General features: G+C 40.5%; 1 protein-coding gene across 24 annotated transcripts in view; it reads right to left on the reverse strand.

Moving 5' to 3' along the window:
• Positions 1-24,296, reverse strand: part of R3HDM2 (R3H domain containing 2) — a 161,950-nt gene that overhangs the window by 26,524 nt on the left and 111,130 nt on the right. For 9 of the 24 annotated variants that reach the window (XM_030322991.1, XM_030323002.1, XM_030323000.1 and 6 more), the window contains 12 exons: positions 16,995-17,194; positions 14,200-14,223; positions 12,346-12,387; positions 9,630-9,716; positions 8,980-9,106; positions 8,056-8,134; positions 7,352-7,411; positions 6,653-6,793; positions 6,135-6,243; positions 3,287-3,382; positions 360-391; positions 208-261 (listed from right to left, as the gene is read on the reverse strand). In XM_030322991.1, coding sequence (XP_030178851.1) covers positions 208-261; positions 360-391; positions 3,287-3,382; positions 6,135-6,243; positions 6,653-6,793; positions 7,352-7,411; positions 8,056-8,134; positions 8,980-9,106; positions 9,630-9,716; positions 12,346-12,387; positions 14,200-14,223; positions 16,995-17,194 — 1,051 coding nt within the window. The remainder of the gene's footprint in view (positions 1-207; positions 262-359; positions 392-3,286; positions 3,383-6,134; positions 6,244-6,652; positions 6,794-7,351; positions 7,412-8,055; positions 8,135-8,979; positions 9,107-9,629; positions 9,717-12,345; positions 12,388-14,199; positions 14,224-16,994; positions 17,195-24,296) is intronic. The other 15 variants (XM_030322992.1, XM_030322999.1, XM_030323008.1 and 12 more) reach the window with 9 other exon arrangements.

Raw genomic sequence — 24,296 nt, forward strand, 5'->3', positions numbered from 1 at the left:
AGTCATTGAGCAGGAGCCATTTCTTTTTTAATCGGGAAAAATATCCAATGTTGCAAAAACCACAAAGTGAATTATTCCACAAGCAGCCATGCATGGAGCAAACTCACTCCGCTGAAAAGATTACAGCAAAACAAAAACAAAACAAAAAAAGAGAAAAAAAACAAACAAACAATGACAAGGAGAGATATATAGATCACACAGAGGTACCTAAAAATCTGCCTTCTCTTGTGAGAGCTAGAAGAAAAGGCTTCTTTGGAGAGTCTGTTGGTTAACATCAAAGAAAAGCATCATTACAGGATTATATTAACCTCACTGACAAAGCTCAATGAGAAGCAGGGAACATGCTAAGTGGTACTAACCTGATGTCATTTAGATATCCGTTCTGGCCAGTCTAGGTGAAGGGGAGAAAACGGAAAATAACTTATAAGAAAACAGCATGGCATAACCGAAAAGGGTGTCCGTGATGCTATGAATACCCAAGGTCCTCAAACCACGCTCACCCCCCAACAGGGAGAGAGGGAGCAGGGACAGGATGACCCACACCCACACACCCAATCTGACCTCTCACCTTTAGTGGGAAAGAGCATTCAGTGTTTTTAGCCTTCCCACAGAGTGTTTAAAAAGAGACGCTGATAAAAGTGGGAGTATGGAAAGGAGGAAGAGGAAAGTATTAACCTATTATTTCCTTTTTAGTTCTAAATTTATTCTCCCTAAGAGGTAAAGCTGAGCATAATAATTGGTGTGCTTGGTCCTAAAGAGTGTGATCAAGGGAAGGGAAAAGGGAGACAAGAGAAAGAAATTTAGTTTTTTTTTTTGGAAGTCATCCTCAATGACTATTCCATTTCTATCCTCCACACTGGCCAAAATGAAAGACATTCTGACCTGAGACCCAAGGAGAGTAAGAAATTGGGGAAGCAGGTACTTTTTCGGAGCCTAGAAAAAATGAAAGAATTAAAAGCCTGCAACATTCCTTTTGGGGATCATTTCCTGACAAAGCCACTGAGCTGAGTGAAGTGAGCATTATGATGCACTCCCAAGCCTTAGAAAAAGGTACCAAGAGTGTCCAGCTGCTGAGCAGAGTGGGCTCCGTGCAGACCAGAGCCTAAGTGGGACAGCTCTCCCAGTACACAGCTCAGGCTCCAGAGAAGGTTGCAGCGGCAGCATTTCCATCCAAACACCCTTCTTGCCACTTCCCTTTCTTGTTGGCCTGCCTCTTCCTCCCATTTGCCCCTACCAACGACTCCACCCTTAATCAGCTCCCTCTGACTGGCCAGGTTCCTCTCCACAAGGGAATCTTGAGTATGGTGGGCTTTGGACATGTTTCCTTGTCTAGACCTTCTGAGATTCCTGATGCTTTTAACACAACAAGAGTTAGGAAGTGCTGAAATGAAAAGTGGTAAATCCACAAGGATTTAACAAAGAATACATAAATTAGTAGAGGCTTGAGAGACTGGAAATCAGGAGAAAAAAGGAGAGAAGAGCTAACTGTGATTTTGTTACAGTTGTACACACTTATGTTCTGGTGTTCCTAATTAGCCCCAATACCTTATTAAAAGCTACTTGTGCTTTCAGAGGCTCTATGGCTTTGCTAATGGCTGGCATGGTGGGACAGTCATTTACCATGTGTCAGGGAAGCAGAGCAGCACATCACAGATAGCTATACTATGATATCACTGGTACTTCCTAATCTGAAGAGCCCAGAGCAGAGCAAGCTATTGAGAAGTGGTTTACTTTAGGGGTTAAGTTTAGGTGGTTTACTTTAGGAGCCAGACTGCTTGAGCTCAAATATCAACCCTGTCACTAACTAGAGCTCTGATCTAAGATTACTTAACCTTCTATGCCTCAGTCCCTCATTCATAATGAGGAAAATAACATAACCTACCTCAAAGACCTAGTGTGGATTAAATACATTTATGCAGAGTGCTAAGAACAGTGTCTCAAAGATAGTAAGCACTATATAAATGTTTGTTATTATCATCCACCAACCTGCTCTGTCCACAACTTAGGGTCATCGTCGGCCACAGACATGTACAAGTGACCTCTCTCCTCTCATTCCACCCAACTGGTTTGCAGGTAAAGGCAGAGGACCCTCTTTGGGCTATGGTTGGATAATCTGGAGGACAGATTTTTTTCTGACTCAGAATGGAAGTCTATATAACAGAAGGTAAGATGATTCCTTCTCCTTGGTCAGGAGGTTTGTTGTGAATCTGTCCCCACTGAGGATCCTTGGAACACTTGGGTCTCCTGAGACAATGGAACACGTTCATAGAGGAGTTCAGTTTTCTTGAAGTCAGAGACAATGTTTTTCTGAGCTAGGTGATGATGGAGAGATAAATGTATTTTTTGTCTTGCTGACGGAGGGGAGAGTGGGGAAATGAGAGGAGAGTAGTGTTCATCGAAGTATATTGATTAGAATTGGCCATCTTTTGACTACAAAGGTAGGCTGGCTCTTCCTCCTTTGTTTGCTAATTTGACTGTAAGACAGTGCTGCTATCTTGAGCCTACATTTTCTGGAGATCTGTTCCTCTCTTGCTTATCTACAGCCTTTCCTGAATTTCTGCTATACTTCTCTTCAGTCTTGTAGGCAAAGGCCACCAAATACAGGGGTACCGGGTGTATTTAATATGGCCCACACTTCTTAAGAATAAAGTTGCCTAAAGTGATCGTGTTGCCTTCTGGCCCACAAAGTCCATACTATTCTAAGAAGCAAGGTAGGAAATAGAGGAAGAAAGAGACTTCCTGTTCAGATAGAGACAGGAGGGAATAGTAAGTGGTACCCTCTGTGCATGTGGAATGTGGAGCTCAGAGAATGGATGCCAGATCTGTGCTCTAACAACCACCAACATATCCTAAAAATGAGGCTGGCCAAACAAGATGGATGTATATAGGCTGTGTGGATACTAAGTTTTCCACTTAGAAGCAAAGATGCCTAAAATGGATAGTGGGAGTGAAAGAGGGGAAGTGGGAGAAGGGATGGACAGGCAAGAGTCAGGGCCCTTCCATAAGGCCTGCCAAAACCATTTCTATTTTCAGTCTAATCATATCTACCAAATTCAGCCATTCCATTTGTTCTCTTGGTATGCCATACTGCAAAGTGTATGAAAAATAATACAAATAAAAATCTGCAGTTTCCCAGTAAGCCACATTTGAGAACCAAACTGGAGCTGGCTGATGTTGGTTAAAAAAAGACAACAACAAAACATTTACGGAGGGTTCATTCCAATCACAGTTCCAAAGATTAAGAGCTAAAAGCTATGGGCTGACAACTCTCAGAAGCTACACTTACCTCTCGGGCAAATATTCTCTCTCGGACCCTTTGATATTCCTCCTCTCTCTCTTCTATTGACTTGCTCCTCCTTCCATCCTGCAATGGAACTCTGATCTAGATCGATGAGCAGAATTAAGCTAGTTAAGTTCTCCTCGTACTGCAAGCTCACTGCACACCAGCAAGGAAGAGAAACCGGGAGAGTTTATAGTTGCCATCAAAAAAATGGAAAAAAAAAAAAGAAATAAAATTTCCAGTGTTGGACAGGTTTCACTGGGTACATCTGACCATGCAGTTTGGGAGATCAGGTTTTCTGGATGATTGGAACCTCTTCGTCTCCCCACCCCCACCCAGAGTGTCAAGAACAACAACTATTTATAAGGATTGGGTTGCTTCCTTTTAGTAATCAGGTACTAAGGATCAAGAGAATAGCCCAGGGAATAAACAATATTGCTTTGGAGGGAAAGAAAGGGATAGTAGGAAGCTAGCAAGGGAGAAGAAACAGGTATTTAGCAGAGCCGAATGTAGAGAAGAGTTTTACAGAACTAGCACCTGATATTATCCCTTCTTTACTCACTAATGCCATGGCCTGAAGATCCAAGTCACACACAGCTCAGCAAAGAGGGCCTTGGGAATGAAATCCAAGTGAAGCTAACCTCAAAGCTTAAGCAGTTTTTCTCCTCTTAACTATAGCCACTGGAGGGAGGGAAAGAGACAGAAATTACAGAAATAGAGAAGAAAGAGAACAGAGCAACATAAAGAGGAGAAGAGAGAGAAAAGGAGAACAGAACAGAAAGAAGGATGGACAGGGAAAGGAAGGGACAAATAAGGCACGGTGGAAAGGAGAGAGAGAGAGAGAGAGAGTGATAGAAAGGGAAAAGAAGGAAATGGAGGTTAGAGAACTTTAAATTCTCTGAAAAATGTAGAGAAGGTGATGAGGGATGACTGGGCAGATCACCACCTCTGGCTAGCCCACCACCCAACTCTCTATCATCGTTTTCCTCTCTTGGCCTGTTGAGTTGTGAGCACTGTCCTGGGTAGGGTGTCATACACAGTGTCCTTTTCCATACTGCTCTTGAAGGCAAGATGCTCTGGGGGAGACAACCCGTCCAATGAATGTCATCAGTTATAAAAGATTCTGACCTTTAATCCAGAGGCTCTGAAAGCTTCAGATGATGCAACCAAGGAGGCTGCTGCTCTACGCTGATCTTCCTGATCTTCACCCATCTCCACGGGTAGGTATAACTTCAGGAGTATCAACTTTTCACTAGATTTAACTCTCACTAGCATTAAGAACCTAAATTCTACTCAATGTCTTTTTACAAATCCCATTTCAAGAAGACATAGGACCTCAAGTACCCCTAGCACTGGTGAACCAGTGACAGAGCAGAAAAAGTATAATGGGCTTTGAGGTCAGGCAGAATTTCAGCTCTGTCACTTCTGAAAAATGTTATTTCAGGCAAGTAACTTAACATCTCTTAGCCTCGGTTTTCTTGTATTTAAAGTGGAGCTAATAACCCCCATGTATACTGGGTTGTGGAGAGGATTAAAAGAGATAATGCACAGAATGTGTTTAGAACAGAATCTAGGTCAGGGAAACACTCAAAAGAAATAACAATTAATGTATTTATTATTAATATCACGGACCGAAAATGCAGAGAGCCTACCCTACTATGGATCAAGCCTGATGCTGAGAGATGAAAAGTTCGTAATATGGACAGATTCTACTCCGCCCCAATGTGCCTCTAGGCCTGAATAATTCCTGATCCACAGAAAAAGGGTTTTGGGAAAATGGAGAGAAGGGCATCAGGATGGAAAGGCTCTTTCTGATTTTTAAAATTTTGTCTTTTTTAAAATATTTCATTGTTTTCAATCAGACCCAGCGTGTTTGTCCACAAAAGATAATGGCGTTTTTCTCAAAAGGACTCCCTCAAATACTCAAGTAGCAAGCAGGAAAAGTCCTGGTCTCGAGACCATACGATATCCCAAGAAAATTAATTTTGACTCTAGAGGTAAGATATTATTATAGTTATCATCAATTAGCAAGACTCATATTGGCTCTACCCAACCATGCTCTTCAAATCTTAATCCTGGTTCTCCACCTAACCTCCTCTGGAGGTCAAACAGAGGCTGGCTGGATCTAAATGCTGTATATGGCTGGGAAAACTAATCCCCAAACAAAAACTTACTATCTGAAGAGTAGGCTAGAAGTCAGGGCAACAGCCAGGCCCATGAGTGAAGCGATAGGGCAGACTGTTCACGTTTTATTCCCACGGGAATAGAATAAAAAGGGGATACTGCCTGAGATTCCCAGCATCAAATGTCAAATCAACTCACTCACCTTGGTGGAAGGAGTTGGGAAAATAAGGAGTTTGCAGAAAGGGATCAGAAACATCTTTATAAGTGGGTAAATTACATCACAACTTTGCCAGTCCAAGGCTAGCCCTGAGCTAGGATAAGACAGAAGTGGGATAAAATAACTTTTAATGGTTCCCAAAGAAATTCCTAACTATTAAAGAAAAAAAAGAATGAAGCCGTCAGCTGAATCAAGGCTGAAGCAGGGAGGAACCTTGCTTTGTCCCCAAATGACCTAGAGCTAGAAGTCAGTGGCAGAACCAGGGAGTTCCAGGCCAAATGAGGAAACCCAGCAAAACTCAGCACCATGTCTCTCTGGGGCTAAGAGGGCGGCATTCAGCTCAACAAATGTAGTCAGTCCTCAAAATTAAGCCACAGCCAACTGAGTAGAACTCAATACATTTCTCCATACTAAGATATTTCGAGTTTTCTTTATCCCACAAAAATTCTTCTCCCCTCCCAGTTTCTCTTACTGCAATCTCTCTGTATGGCCCCACCCCTTTCCATTCTTCACCTGGTTATCATCTCGGTCCATACTGGCATCATCTCTCTTGAGAATGAATCTCTGTTGAAATTCTGTATTCTTCTCATCCTTTATATGTTCTGAGAATCTCTGTTCAGGGCTGGTTTGGGAGAGAAATGTAGAAAGAAGGAAGGAAAAAGATCCTTTTGTTAGGAAGCAGACCTTCTAGTATAGCACTCTTAAAAATTTCACAACTCTCCCTCAAGGGATTTCTGGAGTCACACATCCACAAAGCCACAGTGAAATCCTCAAGGTCTATTCTTTGTAAGCTGTCTTCCTCCAAAGTTATACCTGTCCTATCAATAAAGGTGAAGAGACGCCAGGGGCCAGCCTTCACAAAACACAAGTGCCTCCTAGACTCTATCTCTAACTCCTCACAAAGAGTAGGAATTGATAATATAACCCTCCACATTGTCCCCTCCCCAGAAAGAGACATCTTGATCCTACACCTTCCTCTTCCACGCTAGAGGCTATCCCAGGAAAGTCTTCCAATCTCTTTCCTCCCTTACATTCTTGTGTTACTGGTTTTGTTGATGATGACAGCTTTTCCAGTTTGATCAACATTGTGGTCCATCCCAAAATAGGCAGCTACCCGGTGTAATAGCATCCGGTGATATGAGGTCATCTGAGGGAACTTCTTGAACTGGTTACTGAAGGGAAACCAGGGGGCGGGGAAGTGAAATAAGGAAAAACAACAGCAATAATAACCAATTGTAATTTTTCTTACAAGTGTCTAAAGTGGAGAATTTCTTAAGAGGAACAGACTTATTATAAGGAAGATAGATCCTCACTCAATGGGAACCAAAAAGGTTCTCTCAGCTTCTTTATAGCATTTTGTAGATCACTCTGATCCACTACCCTCATTAGACTATTCCTAGGTTTCCCCTTCCTGTATGGTATTCTACAAAGAAAAAAGGGAGAATTTGAAGAATAATTAAAGATGGGACAAGGGCTGGCTACTGAAAAGATATCAATTCTTTTCAACTCAAGTCTATGCAATAACTTAAAAACCTTGCTTGGTTTTCACAATATACTTTTTAATTCATTCTGATTACTTCTCCCCAATTTCTTTTGGTTCCCAGTGAGTAATTACTTCAAAATTCAGACTTCAAGGGAAATATGAAAGGGGGATATCCTAAAGTTGTACCTAAATTTCTTTTCAGTGCCCCCTCCCACCTTTAAATGTGTATTTCGTTCAAGTAACTTACTTGTTGTCATTAATAAATTCCAGAATCTCCTGTTCTAATTTTAGCAGCATCATTCTGTCCCTGTTTAGAAAAGATTAAAACAAAACAAAACAAAAAGCAGCCCTCCCATAGACATTGAAAGCATTGAAACCTGCACACTACAGAAGCTGAAGGGAGGAACAGATCCAACCCCCAATAGCAGACCAATAACGTAGACAGACCTCACGGGCCTGTCTTATATTACTTTAAAAAAGAAAAACAATCAAGTAGAGAAACAATCATTTTGCAGATCCTCCTAATCATGTACTTTGTTTTCCTTATCAGAAACCTAATTCTGCTGGCAGCTATGTTCCTTTAAACACATACTTTACACTTACAAAATCTAATCAGTAGTCTACATTCTATCTGGTTATAGATGTATATTTAGTTTTTATACATATCAATTTTTTTTCCTGTACTTTTAAATCATACTCCCAAGACTTTAGATTTCTTTGCCTCTGCATTCTCCTTCCACAGAATTTGTCTCAACTCTTCTGAAAGCAGACACCTCAACACGAGGGTACTATGAATCCCTCGCAGAATATAAAACTATACTGGAGGGAAATGGTGGGGGAGGGGGGTGGGAATCCTAGATTCGAGTAATGGAAAAATTTTGAGAAGCTGCTTGACCTCTTAGGTATTCTGCTGGGCCCTGCTATCCCCCTTCCATCAAATAATGTTTTTACCTTGGGTTCTTTTTCAGTGTATTTACAAGAAATTCATGTAGGTCTATTCCAGTGGAGTCCGTATATTCTTGGCTGGAGTCTAGAACCACCACAACAAAAGAAATTTAAAATAAATGAAACCACCTCACATGAAATCTAATCATAAGCAGAAGCCCACAATTCAATAAGGGTTTTAGCTTAAAAACCAGAATGATGCTTGATTTACCAGCTCCTGCCCCAACTCCCCATGACAATGATGGAAGGTAGAATCTGGGTCACAGTGTTGCATCAGTATTACACTGAAAAGCTACCTGACTATAATTAAAATTTGCTGAATGTTTTAACCAAAACAAAGCAGATTTTATTCTAAAGAAAATAAATTCCAGGTAAGAGCAGTTGGAGCTGAATTTTCCAGAATCTCAGCAAACAGCTTCAAATGTTATTTATTATTTATTTATTTATAAAAATTTAATCCCAAGATTGCCTTTTCCTCTCAACTATAACTTCTATGGAGCAGGTATTTTTGCTACCAGCCCAAGAGTTTAAAACCACAGACAGCTTAATAATTAGATACAAACCTGATTAAAAAAAAAAAAAATCACTCTAAGCATCCCCAAATCAAAATATAAACGGTATCTGGAGAATCTGCTACTAGTGATGAATCATGTCACTACTTATTCCACAGCAGAAACAGAATCAGAATTAACTACGATGACTTCTTATAGACAGTGCCAACATAAACAGAGTAGCTCTCTATAGCATGTTAGCCCCTAAGGCAGGGTTGGCTAAATCAGCAAAGAAAGTAACCTACCTAGTTAGGCACCTCCCCAAGTCAGCAAGACACTAGGAACTGTTGGGCCAGTAAGGTCAGCAGGTTCCAAGATGGAAGGAAAAGACACTACAGAGCACTACATAGGACACAAGAGAGGTGGGGAAAGTCCTCACCTCTAGAAAGCATCTTCCTTGGGACCTTTTCTTTGTTTTTCTCCTTGTCTTCCTTTTCAGAGACATCTTTTGTGGATTTTTCTTCCTCTTTGTCAGAGGGGCAGCTGATGTGCAACTGAATTATATCCTTAGACAAGAGAAAAGAGGAATATTATCAAAGGGGGAAAAGAATTTCAATTCTCCCACAGGATTTTACTCTCCCTTGAAATGTCATAGAAGGGAAATCTTGAGTTACAGAAGATAGTATTTTGTTGATTAAATTGTCTTAGTTTTTGTTCTACCAAAAGGGTGAAAAGCCAAGCCTTTTCTGCCAACGATCACAGCCACTATATGGAGAGCTCAAGTTACACTGGCTGTTCTTGGCATAGAAACTGGACAGATACGGTTCTAATCACCAGAGGGAAAAAGTGTGGGTGGGAAAACAAGATTCAACCCTGGGATCTCCTCATCTGCATCATCTCAGGTGGTCCAGGTGTGAAGACCTATGCTTCATGTTCTCACCCATGCACCCTGCTTTACCACAACCACCTGTTTTGAAGCCCCTTCTACCCTGGTTTCCAGGCCTAATGCTGATGCTGTGGTTGTTACACTACAGTTTACCAAACAATGGCCAAACTCAAAAGTTACACTTACTCTTATAAAGGACATACCTGGGTTTCCAGTGGCCCATCAGCAAAAGGGACAGAGGACTCCTCACACACTGCCAGGCTGCGCACCAACTTCAGCTTGGAATTAGACTGAAACGAACAAACAAACAAACAAACAAATATATATATATTACTCACTTGGTGGACATTCAGAAAGCTTTTCGCTGAACGAAGGGTATCCTCTTTGGCTCTGTTAGTTGCTGCTTCCATTAAGTACAGGTTTTTTTGTTTTTCCCTTCAAACAGGCCTTACTTGCCAGTTCCTGATTTACTTCAAAGATAATTCCCCTGCTTACATTAGTAGACATATAAAAACAAAATGGCTACCTTGAACAGATGATAGGAAAACCACTTCACTTAGCTTTCTCTACCTCCTTTCTCTACCAATTTCAGATTCAGAGGTTTACTGAAAATACACAGTAGCAGAGCTTAGTAGATACTGGATTTAAGAGCCAGAAGTCCTAGCTTCAACTCCTGCTTTTGTGCTCATGAGCTATGAGAGACCCTGAGCAAACTACTTGACCTCTCTGGATCTCTGTTTTTCCCTCAATGAAATGGAGATAAAAATACTTAAAGGATGGCTTGTGAGAATTAAGTGAAATAAACTATGTTAACACAGTGCCTAGAACAGAGTGATAATAAATGCTAAATGACTCTAAACCTGAGGTGGCAAGGGTATGGAAAGAAGTGTCTGAAAAGAGTAAAGAGAAAGAAATTTTTATAACATTTGGGATTTAACGTGGTAAGAAGCTAATGCACTTGGTTTACTTTCGCTGGCTAAAGAATACTTTGCAAATCATTGCTCTCCTAAGGATCCCCAAAGCCAAAAATTATAGAATTGACTCACTGGAAATCTACCTATAAACATTTACTAAGAGTTCTTATAATAAAATCAAGGTTTACAGTAAATATAATAGCACAAAACATGGCATGTGTGTTCTGCGTTGTGCAGTATAGTGCAAAGAACTCGCAAGTCTGAAGAACTGACTTCAAGCCAAGTTCTGCCACTTACTAATGAATATCTTGTCAAATTCACTCAGTCTCTATAAACCCAAGTTACCTAATCTGTAAAATGGACATAACAACTGTCTTACTTATCTCAAAAAGCTTGGGTGGAAATTAAGTAGAAGTGAACACCTTCTGTTGTAAACTTTAACATCAAGCCCATCACTGTGGATTTAGGCCATGTCAGGCAAAACACAGACTCAATTTATCCTATGTGTGGTGTTCAAATCCAAGCCACATACTGTCTGAGCCACTCCCAAATTCTGCCATTGCTTTTTTGGGGGGAAAGGGGGTGGAGTAGACACCCTTAATTATTACTCTGGTGACAATTCTTCTCACTGCAAGAAAGGGTTTTTTGGGTTTTTAAAATTTATTTTTTATTTTTTTATTTTAGAGACAGAGAGAGAGAGAGAGAGAGAGAGAGAGAGAGAGAGAGAGAGAAAGCGCGCGCCCACGTGTCAGTGGGGGAGAGGGGAATAGGGAGAGAGAAAATCTTAAGCAGGCTTCACACTCAGCATGGAGCCCAATGCAGGGCTTGATGCCATGATCCTGGGATCATGACCTGAGTTGAAATCAAGAGTTGGACACTCAAGTCACTGAGCTACTCAGGTGCCCCAAGAAAGGTTTAATATTTTATTGTTCCCTCAACTAAAATTAAAAAGCCATCACACACTAACACATATAGTCCTCCTTGATAACGCTGCTCAAAATAGTCTGTGATGTGCTAATTTTATCAAAAAATGATTAAAAACAAAATCCTCCTCCCTGGCCCAACCTAAAAAGTACCCCCCCTCCGCCCCGCCAAAGGCTGTATTTTTAGGATGTCCAAAACTGTTGAGTCATTTCTACTAATGGTGCAGGATTTATCTTGAAGGGTAAATGGGAAAAAAATGTTGGAGGGAAAAATAACACTCATAGTACTCCTAGAGAAACCAGGGGTGAGGAGAGAAACTGGCTTTCCAGCAGAACCAGTACCAATGTGCTCAGGCTTTGTGACAGACTACAGCTGGGCATCAGAAATAGACTGTGGCTGAACTAAAGGTAATGGAGAAAAATAAAGCCAGACCCTCCAATAGGAAATGTGTGCATGTGTGTGTGCACATTCACAATTAGAGTATAAAGTGCAGGCAGAAAAACTTTGCCTATATATAATCCAAATAAAGTAGATATTAATGATAAGTCCATTGTGAAATGTATTACTAATAACAGTAGAAAAGAAGCTACAGTAGTCCCCTCTTATCATCTGGGATACTTTCCCAAGACCCCCAGTGGAGGCGTAAAACTATGGATAGTACTGAACCCTATATATATTATGTTTTTTTCCCTATACATACATACCTAAGATAATGTTTAATTTATAAATTAGGCACAGTAACAGATGAACAATAACAACAATAAAATAGAACAATTACACTATAATAAAACTTACATAACTGTGGTCTCTCCCCCCCCCCCCCCACCCAAAACATCCTACTGTACTGTACTCATTCTTTTTCTTGGGATGATGTGAGATGATAAAATGCCTACATGATGAGATGGAGTGAGGTGCATGCTACAGGCATTGTGACGTATCAGTAGGCTACCAATGAACTTCTGATGATATATCAAAAGGAGGATCATCTACTCCTGGACTATGGTTGAAGTGTGGTAAGTAAAACCATGGAAAGTGAAACCTCAGATAAGGGGGGACTACTATGTAGAGAAAGCGCTCTCACCTTGGCTCTTTTCCTGGCATGACCATGGCTGGATGTCCGCCTCTGTTACAAGGGGATTAGAAAATATTAAAGGTGTAGAAAATCAGCACTTAGGTTAAAAACAATACAAGTTTACAAAGAAAAAGCATTACAGTAGCTAAACTATGATGAGAACCACTTGGTGTAGTTGTCCCCCCGTCCCCCTCTGCTACAGCCCTAGCAACTGTGACACGGAAGGGACCACGGGCCACCTATAGCACATCACCACTTACCATGAAGAAAATGAATAGGAAGACACTTACTGGTTAGCCTTCACAGGTTAATAAAAATTACTTTTGGATAAACCACAGAATTCTCTCTTAATTAGGAGGCTTCTGGAAATGTCACTACCATAGCACTGACAGAGTGCTTTTTCCCAAGCATGATCACAGGAGCCTAGTTAACCCATAATGAACAGGCAATATGGCCCTTAATCATCACTTATTGTAACATCTTTATAGGAAAACACATTCAGAGTTCCAACTTGAGATACTCAAAGGACCTGTCCCTATGGCTGCTGATATGGAATGAAGACACTTCTTGCCAAATGTCTCCCTCACTGAGGATGAGAATCCTCCCAGTTCTAAGCACCTGGTTGTGGCTCTTATAGCCTGTCTGGGACAGGATAAAACTAAGGGAGCATGGAAGATATGGACAAGACTTCCAGAGCAAAGGGAGGGTAAAAAGAGTGGGTAAGGAGCAGAATAGAAGCTGAAGAAGATGAAGAATGAGGGCCTGTGGTAGGATGAGGGAAGAAACAACGAATTAATTGATGGGGTCTCTGAACAGTTGCAAAGTCAAAATGGGGGCTTTTGGGAAGAGATGAGGTAGGGTTATGTATGGGATGAAGTACCTAGGGCTTCTCAGATGTTCAGAATGGAACTCACTGCCATTGAAGTATGGAGAGAACTGAGGTTAGGTGGCGAAGGGAAAACAAGACAAAGGCAGAGTACCAGTAGGGTTCTGGGTAGGTGAGGATTTCTTTCCTTTTTCCTCTTCACTAGTTACCAAACAACACTGCCACAATGCAAAATGGAAAATCAGGAAGGCAGATGGAAAAAGTAAGAAATGATGGTGAGTCTGGTCAATGTAAGAGATGTCACAGTAAGGGAAGAGCCATAGTCCAGGAATGTGTCAACTGTTTTTTCAAAAAGGTAGTAACATACACAGAGCACAAACATTCAAGAGGTATAATGGGGGTATATATAATAAGTCTCCTTTCATATCTGTCCCCCAGCCACCTGGTTCTCTCCTAATGACTCAAGTAGTACTGATTTTCTTGTCATCTTTCCATATATCTTTTATGAATATGTAGAAGCTTATTGTACATGTGCACACACAGGTTTTCTTTCTTTTTTTTTAAACCAAATAGATGTATATTGTACACACTGCTCTGAACCTTGCCTTTAAACTTTTTTTTCACAGATGTTATTCTATGGAAGATCTACTGCTTTGCTTAATGTCTAATATGGTATTTCACTCTGTGGCTATCCCATAACTTATTTTACCAGTCCCTTAAATCATGCCATTTAGGATATTTCTCATCTTTCGTTTGTATAAACAATGCTTCAATGACCACATCATTAAGCACATCTACAAATACAGTATATCTGTAGTCCAATTAAAAAATTTTTTTTAATTAAAAATTTATTATAAAGTATTGCCAAATTGCCCTTCAAAGAGATTATTCCAATTTATAGCCTTACAAGCAATGTATGAATCTGCTTACTTCCAGAATGGATAGTTTTCATTTCATTGTCAAACACGTACTTAAAGTCTAATATGTACCAGGCACCACGCTAACTACTGGAGGATACAGAGATAAAAAACACAAACCTTGTCCAAAAGGGACTCATAATCCTGTTGGAGAAGACAGACAAATAGACAATTACAATACAGTACAAATGCATTCCAGAAATAGTTATGCAGTGCCATAGGAGCACATGGTGCAAGTGTCTAACCCAGACCTAGTAATTCACAAACACATACATTCACAGATATTGAGTGCCTGCCAAGAACTGTGTGGGCCTTAGAGATACAATGGTGAGCCCAAACTGACCTAATCCTGGGCTTCACTGAGCTTATAGTTCTGTGAAGGAGACAGAGATAGGCATTACTCAAAGAATTATATACAGTGTAGACCTGCAATGGGTGATTAAGGTTGTCAGGGAAGGCTTCCTGGAGAAAGACACATCTCAACAGAGTTTTGACGGATAAACAGGTATTAGACAGATGCTGGCGTGGGAGGTTCAGGCGTTGGAGGAGGCCAAGAAAAGAATACCACATAAGGCATTCTACGCAAAGAAAGCATGCTTTCTCCAAACTTTTCAGCTCTTACTTATAACAGGGACCAATGAATCAGATAACGCCGATGCACAGAATGCCAGAGGCGGATGGCCAGGCAAGGGACTAGGTCACAATATGCCATGCTGACAAATCTGGGTCTTGGCCTAGGACAATGAGACACACAGAACGTTTGAAAAAAATGAACATAATCAGATCTCTATTTCATGGCCATCTGTATAAAGCAGTATGGTAGATGAATCCAAAAGGATCACAAATTTGAAGGCAGAAAGCCCAGCTAGAAGGTCACACTCAGCTGGTTGGCTGAAGACAGGTGTTACGTCAGGGTTAATTTGCCCATTCAAAATTCAGTCTCAGAACCTGCCTTTTATAGCACTTTGCATATGAAAGACGTTCTGAGTTCCATTTGCTGATTCTAATAATACATCTCACACAGTGCAAGTAATGAAAGTCCTCTTTCTGCAAACTTTCTAACTCCAACTTCATAAGAAGCACTCCCTTGACAGCATCAGTAAGACTCCTGGGGAGACTTCCAGGGTATGAGTCGGGGGGAGGGGCAGGGAAAGGTAGGAGAAAGAGCAGAATTTTTAGTGCTCTTGAAAGGGCACATGATCTGTTGGGAAATGGCGGAGGGGAGAGGGCTTCTGAAGGGTGGGACAAGACTAAAGACTTCTAGAAGGATCAGGAGCTCCAGCAGATGGCAGCAGCAGCTCCACCTGCTCCAGCAGCAGCAACAAGTCAGAGGGGAGGCGAGTTCCCTTCCAACCTCCGACACGATCTATTTGTATATCCAGGTGAAAACATTCTTGAACTGAGTGTCTATAAGGTGTGTAACACCTGTACACATCCCTTCTTTTCTGCCTATCTTCAAGGAGTACACACAACAGGAGTTCAGAACACCTCTTCAAGTGGTCTCCTTAGAATAACTTGGATCCAGAAGTTCATTTAATTACTACCTTCCATGTAATATGACAGCACATAATTAAACATTCATCACTTATCTGTCCTGAGGATTTAAAATTCATTATTGGTATCAGTGGAGGCTGAAAGTATAGCTGGAACGGTGGCAGACTGTCTCTACAAACTCTGGGAGGATGGGCGGGGAATGACAACTCAGATGCAAAAGATAATGGAAAGAAAAGCAGCCAGGACAGAGATCTGGCAAGCTGTTAAGTGGAAAGACAGTAGAAGAACAGGCAGCAGGAGAACAAAATATTTCAGAGAGCTGTCTGATTTTAATTCATCCCTTTATGTTGTTGCTGTTTTAATCTCTTAAGAAGAAAAAGCCTAGATGAATTGGGTTGTCAAAAGAAATTATGTTTCTTTTTTTTCTTTTTTTTTTTTTTTCAACGTTTATTTATTTTTGGGACAGAGAGAGACAGAGCATGAACGGGGGAGGGGCAGAGAGAGAAGGAGACACAGAATCGGAAACAGGCTCCAGGCTCTGAGCCATCAGCCCAGAGCCCGACGCGGGGCTCGAACTCACAGACCGTGAGATCGTGACCTGGCTGAAGTCGGACGCTTAACCGACTGCGCCACCCAGGCGCCCCAAAAGAAATTATGTTTCAAGTTTCTAGTGGTTGCCACTGCTTTTTAAACTAACTTCTTACTGTCTATCTCCTAAGCATACAATGAAGACCAGTCTAACCCCTGGGCACGAAGGAAAGGATTTATATAATCTGGATCTGGGTAACACAGGAAACTAGCAGTGACCACAGAAAAGAGAGGACTAGAACAGGTAAACTAGAGGCTCAGAGTCTTAGCTGTCTGGGTATCAAACAGGAGCCCTGGAGGAAGCTCGGCTGGCCATCTACTGCCATCATATCTGCACTGCACTACGAATCTGGAGGGAAAACAACATGGCAACCAAAGAGTGAAATTCTTCTCACTCACTTCGCAAGTGGCAAGTTCAGAGATTATTTCTGACCCAGAAAATGCTGACTGCTTTAACACAACCAGGATATGAATTTAACACTGTGTGTAAAGCCAGGCAGCTGTAATTTTAAGAATTTATTGTATGAGCCATATTATGACTTGTTAAATAATGTGTTTGTATACAGTTTATTTTTTGATAGTTCAAAAATATCAAAAGGTAGCAAGAACCAGTGTAACTCAGGTCCAAATGGATTAGGAAATTACTCTGTCTTCTTTAGACTTCACTGTGGACATTTTATGATAAAAAAGGAAGGAGACAGTTCTTGAAAGCTGGAAAATAGGTTTTTAGGAAGAGTCAAGTGACTGGCTTCTTACAGACTGCCAATACCACTTATGCTGACCATTCTATTCTGGTATAATGAGTGTGCATATGATGTACTTCTAATTCTTACCTGTGTCTCCTGACGCAAACTAGTATCTTCACTCTCTTTCTCAGTTTCTTCCTTACTTGGAGTCTTAGATACAAACTTGTTTTTGTTTACAGATTCTTCCACCAGTTTTTTTTCTGATTCTTTCATTATTTCCAGGGTCTCTTGAGTAGTGTTACTGTTAGACATCTTCTTCGATATAATACAGTAGCCCCTATGGACTCCTAAAGAAACATCAGACGCATTAAACAGGAAGTGTTTATCCATACACACAAGACTTGTATTTCACACTAGTCTGCAGCAGTCACCCTGTAACCCAGAAAAGGGTCTCTGAATAACTGCTGCCCCTGGATTAATTTCTTCTTTTAAAAAAAGCTTTATTGGGGCGCCTGGGTGGCGCAGTCGGTTGGGCGTCCGACTTCAGCCAGGTCACGATCTCGCGGTCCGTGAGTTCGAGCCCCGCGTCGGGCTCTGGGCTGATGGCTCAGAGCCTGGAGCCTGTTTCCGATTCTGTGTCTCCCTCTCTCTCTGCCCCTCCCCTGTTCATGCTCTGTCTCTCTCTGTCCCAAAAATAAATAAACGTTGAAAAAAAAATTTTTTTTAAAAAAAGCTTTATTGAGGTAGGGGTGCCTGGCTGGCTGTTGGTGGAATGTGCAACTCTTGATCTTGGGGTTGTGAGTTCGAACCCCACACTGGGTGTAGAGATTACTTAAAAATAAAGTCTTAAAAAAATAATAAAAGCTTTATTGAGGTAAAGCTGGCATATGATAAACTGCATATATTTAAAACATACAATTTAATTATGAAACATGCACACACCTGGGAAATCATCATTACAACCAATGTAGTGAGCACATTCATCACCCCAAAAGTCTCTGGCTCTTTTGTAAGCCCTTCCTCCCCTCTCCATCACCCACAGCCTACCACTGATCTGCTGTTACTACAGATTAGCCTTCATTTGTTAGAATTTTACATCACACATTACCTGGATTCTTTTACCCAGCATAATAACCTTGAGATTCACCAGGAGTCAATTCTGAAGCAATGTAGTATGAGCCCTCTTAGCATTTTATTTGCCCCCCTTGTTTCCTACAGAAATCTGCTCACATTTTCAGCTTGAGCACATGATAGAGTTAACTCACTAGACTCTCTCCAAAAAGAAGAAAAACACCATAAACCTCTATTCACCACCAGAGAGGACTACTCTCCTTTCCCAAGGGAGAACTTCCACAGTTACCACAAACCACAACAATGTTACCAACTTCAAGTGTCTCCCCCACCAAAAAGCAGCAAAATCAGGAGATGGTTTATAAATTCTTTCCTTTAGCTTAAGCAAACTGAAGGAGTAGCGAGCTTTGTGGTCAGCTGTCCTTTATAAAAACTGGGTCTCTCCCTGAAGGAAGAGAAAATCTTTGCTTTGTTATTCACTATTTGTTCAGTCATTCTACAGTCTCCCAATGATACAGAGCATCCATACTGCAGGGGCGGCCAGCTCTTCATTACTATTGACACCTGGGAAGTCCTGTAATGAAGTCAATCAACACAGTAATCCACGCACACACTCAAACACAAGTTTGCTGAGGTTGCTCCTTACATAGATTACAGACTACTTCAATTCTGAATGCTTCTTTCCTTTCTTTAAAAAGAGAAGACTAGGGGGGGGCACCTGGGTGGCTCAGTCGGTTAAGTGTCCGACTTCAGACTGGGTCATGATCTCACGGTTTGTGAGTTGGAGCCCCACATCGGGCTCTGCGCTGGCAGTGTGGAGCCTACTTGGGATTCTCACTCTCTCCTCTTTCTCTGACCTTCTTCCACTTGTGCTTTCCCTCTCTCAAAATAAATAAACTTAAAAAAAAAAAAAAAAGATAAGACTAGAAACTCTCCCAGACTTCGTATCTATTCCATGTGGCCTTAGAAACAGAGCCAAACAAATAGCAATGATTCAAGAAAACTGTCACACCAGGCATTTTTTCCTCCTTCAAATCAGTTTAAATGATAAGACCCTGAAGGCTCTTAAGGAGCACAGGTAATCTCATCCTGGCATAAGTTAAACAGTCTGCAAGATTATTGCTTTGTTCACCTTGTGGTGACTCTTGGGCAGCTGCCTAGAGACTTGGTTGGCACAGGGCTAAATGAAGGCCCTTTAAAAGGCCAGAGAGTCATTCATACAATCACAGTCATACAGTTGAATTTAAGATGACAAATACTGGAAGAAACAAACTACACAATAAAATGGCCAATATTCTATTTTTTAACTAACTGGATCTATTACCTAGAGGATTCTATAAAAAGACTTCTACGAACCCACGAAGCTTTATGGATCATTGGCTGTACATGGAGACTGCATATACACATATTTGTTTTTTCTCCCATGGGTAAATCAGGCATCCATTGTCTCCAGTTTGAAGTGTAATAAAACCCAGCACATGCCTTTTCCATATCTCTTAGGTGGGAAACATCAATAGAGATCAGAATTGGAAGAGATCTTAAATATGACTTCATGCAATTTCCCCCCACCTCCCGATATCAGACCTCCTTTCTGTACCCTCCTGAGAAGAGCCTACAAGCCTCTCTGAGAAAACTCCTGGCACAGTATCATCTCACCACTTCTTAAGCAGTCTTAACTCTTATACTCTATAGTTTTTCCCTATAATAAGCTATAAATGGTTTCAATCTTGATGCTAAATCTGCTGCGGAGTCCCACAAAATTAAGTTTGCTTCTTGTATCATGTAATTGACCTTGAATATTTTTCTTTTTCAGGCTTAAATAGCCTCAAACAGAGTTCTCTGTCAGAAAGAGAATGTGACAGTTGGGGAGTGGGGAAATTGGATGAAGCTGGTCAAAAGGTAGCAGCTTCCATTTAGAAGACAAAACGTACTGGGGATGCAAAGTACAACATGATGACCATAGTTAATGCTGCTGTAAAGTATATTTGAAAGTTGTTAAGACAGTAGATCCTAAAAGTTCTCATCACAAGGAAAAAAAATTTTTTGTAGCTACATAAGGAGAGGAATGTTAGGTAAACACTATGGTAATCATTTCATGGTATATATGTACGTCATTATGTTGTACACCTTAAACTTACACAAAACTATATGCTCTTTGTATCTCAATTTAAAAAGGGGGACAGTGAAACAGAAAAATATAAAGCGACTGGGTGTTTCTTTTTCTAGGTCTCAATTACCAAATAGGTGTATTTCTTCAAATCAGAATGACAACTTTGCAGCTCCTCTTCACAAAGAAGTTGGAAAAGGCTCAACTATCTGGATACCTAGACCAACTTCAGTGTCCAAACACTGTTTTCAGCCAAAGCACTATGGGAAAAATCAACCAAACAAAAAAAAGGTCTTTCATAATAGTCACCCGTGGAATATGGTCATATATTCCAACTGCAGGGTTTTAAAAATTATTTATTTATTTATTTTTTAAGCAGGCTCTATGCCCAATGTGGGGCTTGAACTCAACCCGAGATCAAGAGTTGCATGCTCTACTGACTGAGCCAGCCAGGTGCTCCCCAACTGCAGTTTTAAGGAGCTACATGGTTTTCTTCATTCATTGGGAAACAGAAAAACTTGAGCTTTAGATTCTTAAAAACACCCATAAGACAGTGATTAACGATCCATCCACTTTTAAGAATTTTGATAGGCATTTCCACTGAGACTACCAGCATTTAATGAGCTATAAAAGATAAAGTAATTCTTACTCCAGGGAAAATGCAAATAGCAGAGGAAGAGGTATCCTAGCACACCACTCAAATCTCCCCTTTCTTCCACACTTAACAGTCTAGCCCAGATTTTCTTTTGGTGTTTGCCTTCCTCTGAGGACACATGATCAAGGAAGGTGACCCTATCCCTGAGCCCGAGAAGGTGGGCTAGATCAATTGTGGCAATTGTTTCCTTTTTGTGACTGGTTTGAGAAGGGACAAGTGACTCAATCATCACCAGTGAAATATGAGAGGACTTTGCCAGGTGAGTGGCTTCAAAGAAAGGTCATTTAAGAAAGAAAGAAAGAAAGAAAGAAAGAAAGAAAGAAAGAAAGAAAGAAAGAAAGAAAGAAAGAAAGGAAAGGCCATTCACTCTATTTAAAAGAAGAAAAAAAGCCACTAGAAAAGAATGGTTATCTTCTACTGAAGATAGTCTTGTGTGCAGATGATGCAGGACTGCAACATTCTATAAACTCAGAGGATGATAGAGCAGATAGAAAAAGCCTGGATCCTTGATGCTGAGATAGACAGAATTAGTCAACCTGGATGGTACCTCCCAACATGTGAGGTCGTAAGTCTTATTATCATTTAAGCTCTTTTGAGTTGAGTTTACTGTTCCTTCTAGTCAAAAGCATCCTGACATAGTCAGAAATGGTATGTGAAGAGAGACCATCTGAACCAGACAGAAGAGCCCAGCTTTAGAAGTAGAAATAATTGACAGAAAGATGATAATAATCAGCTAAAATTTTTGGAGTGCTTACACTGTGTCACTAAAGTGTTTTATGTATCCTGTTTAATCTTACAACAATCTTATGAGATACATATTTTATTATCACTATTTTATAGATAAGTAAACTGAGGTACAGAGAAGTTAAGTAATGTAAGGTTATTGAACTGGTAAATGGTAGAACAGGGCTCAAAGCCAGGAAATTTGGCTTTAGCACTTGCTTTCTTAACCTTTATCCAATACTTCCACTAAGGGGACAGATGTCCAAAACTAGGCAGAATGGAAAGTCCACCAGAGATACAAAGGAATCATGGAATCTCATAACTGGAAGGGGACTCAGAGGCATTCTCATTTACCTCCATCCTTCTACATCCATAGTCCTTCTCAGTCAGGTTCCTGAATCATCAAGTCTGAAAAATGGTCGTCCTAACTGTTTGTATACATTTAGTGAAGGGAAAGTCTTCTCCAGAAACAAACCTTTTTTGGGGGGAAATTATAAAGAGGCAAAACTCATCTTCCTATTCTTTCTGCCACTGGCCCCTACTGTTCTCTGTGTAAGTCATAAAGAACAAGCTTAATCCTGCTACCATGTGAGTCCCATACAGGAGACAACTTTATCTTCTTTTTCTAAATATTCCCAGCCTCTCACTCTCTCTCTTTTTTTTTAGGCATTATTATTTTTTAAATTTAAATCCATGTTAGTTAATGTATAGTGTCGTACTGGTTTCAGCAGTAGAACCCAGTGACTTATCATTTACATATAACATCCAGTGCTCATCCCATCAAGTGTCCTCTTTAATGCCCATGACTCATTTAGCCCTTTAGTCCTTCCTTCCACCCAACAGCCCTCCAGCAACCCTCAGTTTGTTCTTTGTATTTAAGAGTCTCTTATGGTTTGCCTCCCTCTCTTTTTATTTTTCCTTCCCTTCCGCTAAGTTCACCTGCTTATGTTTTATTTCTTAAATTCCACATATGAGTGAAATCATGTATTTGTCTTTCTCTAACTTATTTCACTTAGCCTAATATACTCTGGTTCCATTCCCGTTGTTCCAAATGGCAAGATTTCATTCTTTTTGATTGCAAGTAATATTCTGTTGTGTATATATACCACAACTTCTCTGTCCATTCATCAGTCAATGGCCATGTGGGCTCTTTCCATACTTTGGCTACTGTTGACAGTACTGCTATCTATAAACCTTGGGATGGATGTGCCTCTTCGAATCAGCATTTTTGTATCCTTTGGATAAATACTTAGTAGTGCAACCGCTGGGTCGTAGGATAGTTTATTTTTAACTTTTGGAGGAACCTCCATGCTGTTTTCCAGAGTGGCTGCACCAGTTTGCATTCTCAACAGTGCAAAAAGTTTCCCCTTTCTCTGCATCCTTGCCACCATTCTGACAGGTGTGAGGTAGTATCTCATTGTGGTTTTGATTTTTATTTCCCTGATGATGAGTAATGTTGAGCACCTTTTCATGTATCTGTAGCCATCTGGATGTCTTCTTGGGAGGGCTAGGAAGACACTTCTTGGAAAAGTGTCTATTAAAATATAGAGGGGACACTCAGAGACAGAAGGGCTTTTTCTCCCTTTTAATCCATGGCCTAGTAGAAAGAATGTTAAGCAAGAAGATAGTAGCTAGAGGCTAAACATTCTGACTTACCCTGTGGCAAAATTCCTGTAAACTTTCCTGTCCTTTACCAATTTGTATATCAAGAGTAAATTACTCCCAACTGATACTCCTATTTTTTAAATTGTTTAAAATCTGGGGGCTCAGGAGAATAGATAAATTGTTGTATGTTCATGGAATACTGTTAAGTCAGGTCTTCAAATCACATGGTCTTAAGTTTCCTCACCATTTTGTGTCTAGATAAAAGAAACTATCCTCAAGTTAACAAAGGCTAGTTATAAGAGATAGTGTTATTACTCGTTGAAAAATACACTTATTACTCATTGAAAAATACACTGAGTTCAAAATTGTATTGCTTGAGCTGTGGCTCTCTTTTGTTCTCCAAAATAACCTTTAACTATGGCCATTTCTAGTCCTGCAATCCTATGTAGAAGTCTCTCCTTTCTCTTGGGGCAACAAATTCTCCAACGCAAAAAGCAAAAGTTGCAGCTGAGGGACAAGAAAAAGACACTTTATTAACTAAAAAAAAAAAAAAAGTCTTAAGGAGCAAGAATAAAGCTAGTAAGAGAAGGGTTAAAAGCAGAGAAGTAATTTCCACTCTTCATGGGTTACTCAATAGAGAGAGAGAATGAAGGGCTTGGGACGGTCAGAAAAAGAAAGGAACTATTTCATATGTAACTTGACTAGAACAAAGCAAAGACATTAATGTCCCAGGAGAGCCAAGATATGTGCTTTCCTACAACCTATTTGTGCACATTGTACATTTCATCCAGGCAAACAGCACAACTTTAAGACAGAATGTCTCCTGAGGACACTCAGTGGCTCAAAGCTGTGGAGAGGGGACTGTCAGAAGTGGGGGGCAAAGAGAGAGTGAGGAAATAGGATCATACAGGGGAGGATGATTAGGAGCCAAAATGTGACAATTTTTTCAGGGAGAATACTGCATATTCCCCATAAATTTTTTGACTGCCAAGGTAAGTACCTTCCAGAGCACAGTGAAATTGTATATCCTTCCATCAACTCATAAACAACTTTCTAGGCATGAGGCCAAAAAGAATTTATTATATAGGGGACACTCAGAGACAGAAGGGCATTTTCTCCCTTTTAATCCATGGTCAAGTAGAAAGAATGTAAGCAAGAAGGTAAGAGGTAGAGGCTAAAAATTCTGACTTACCCTGTGGCAAAATTCCTGTAAACTTTCCTGTCCTTTACCAATTTGTGTATCAACAGTAAATTATTCCCAATTGATATGCATATTTTTAAAATTGTT

Source organism: Lynx canadensis, chromosome B4 (genome assembly GCF_007474595.2).
Source record: "Lynx canadensis isolate LIC74 chromosome B4, mLynCan4.pri.v2, whole genome shotgun sequence".
Classification (NCBI taxonomy): domain Eukaryota; kingdom Metazoa; phylum Chordata; class Mammalia; order Carnivora; family Felidae; genus Lynx; species Lynx canadensis.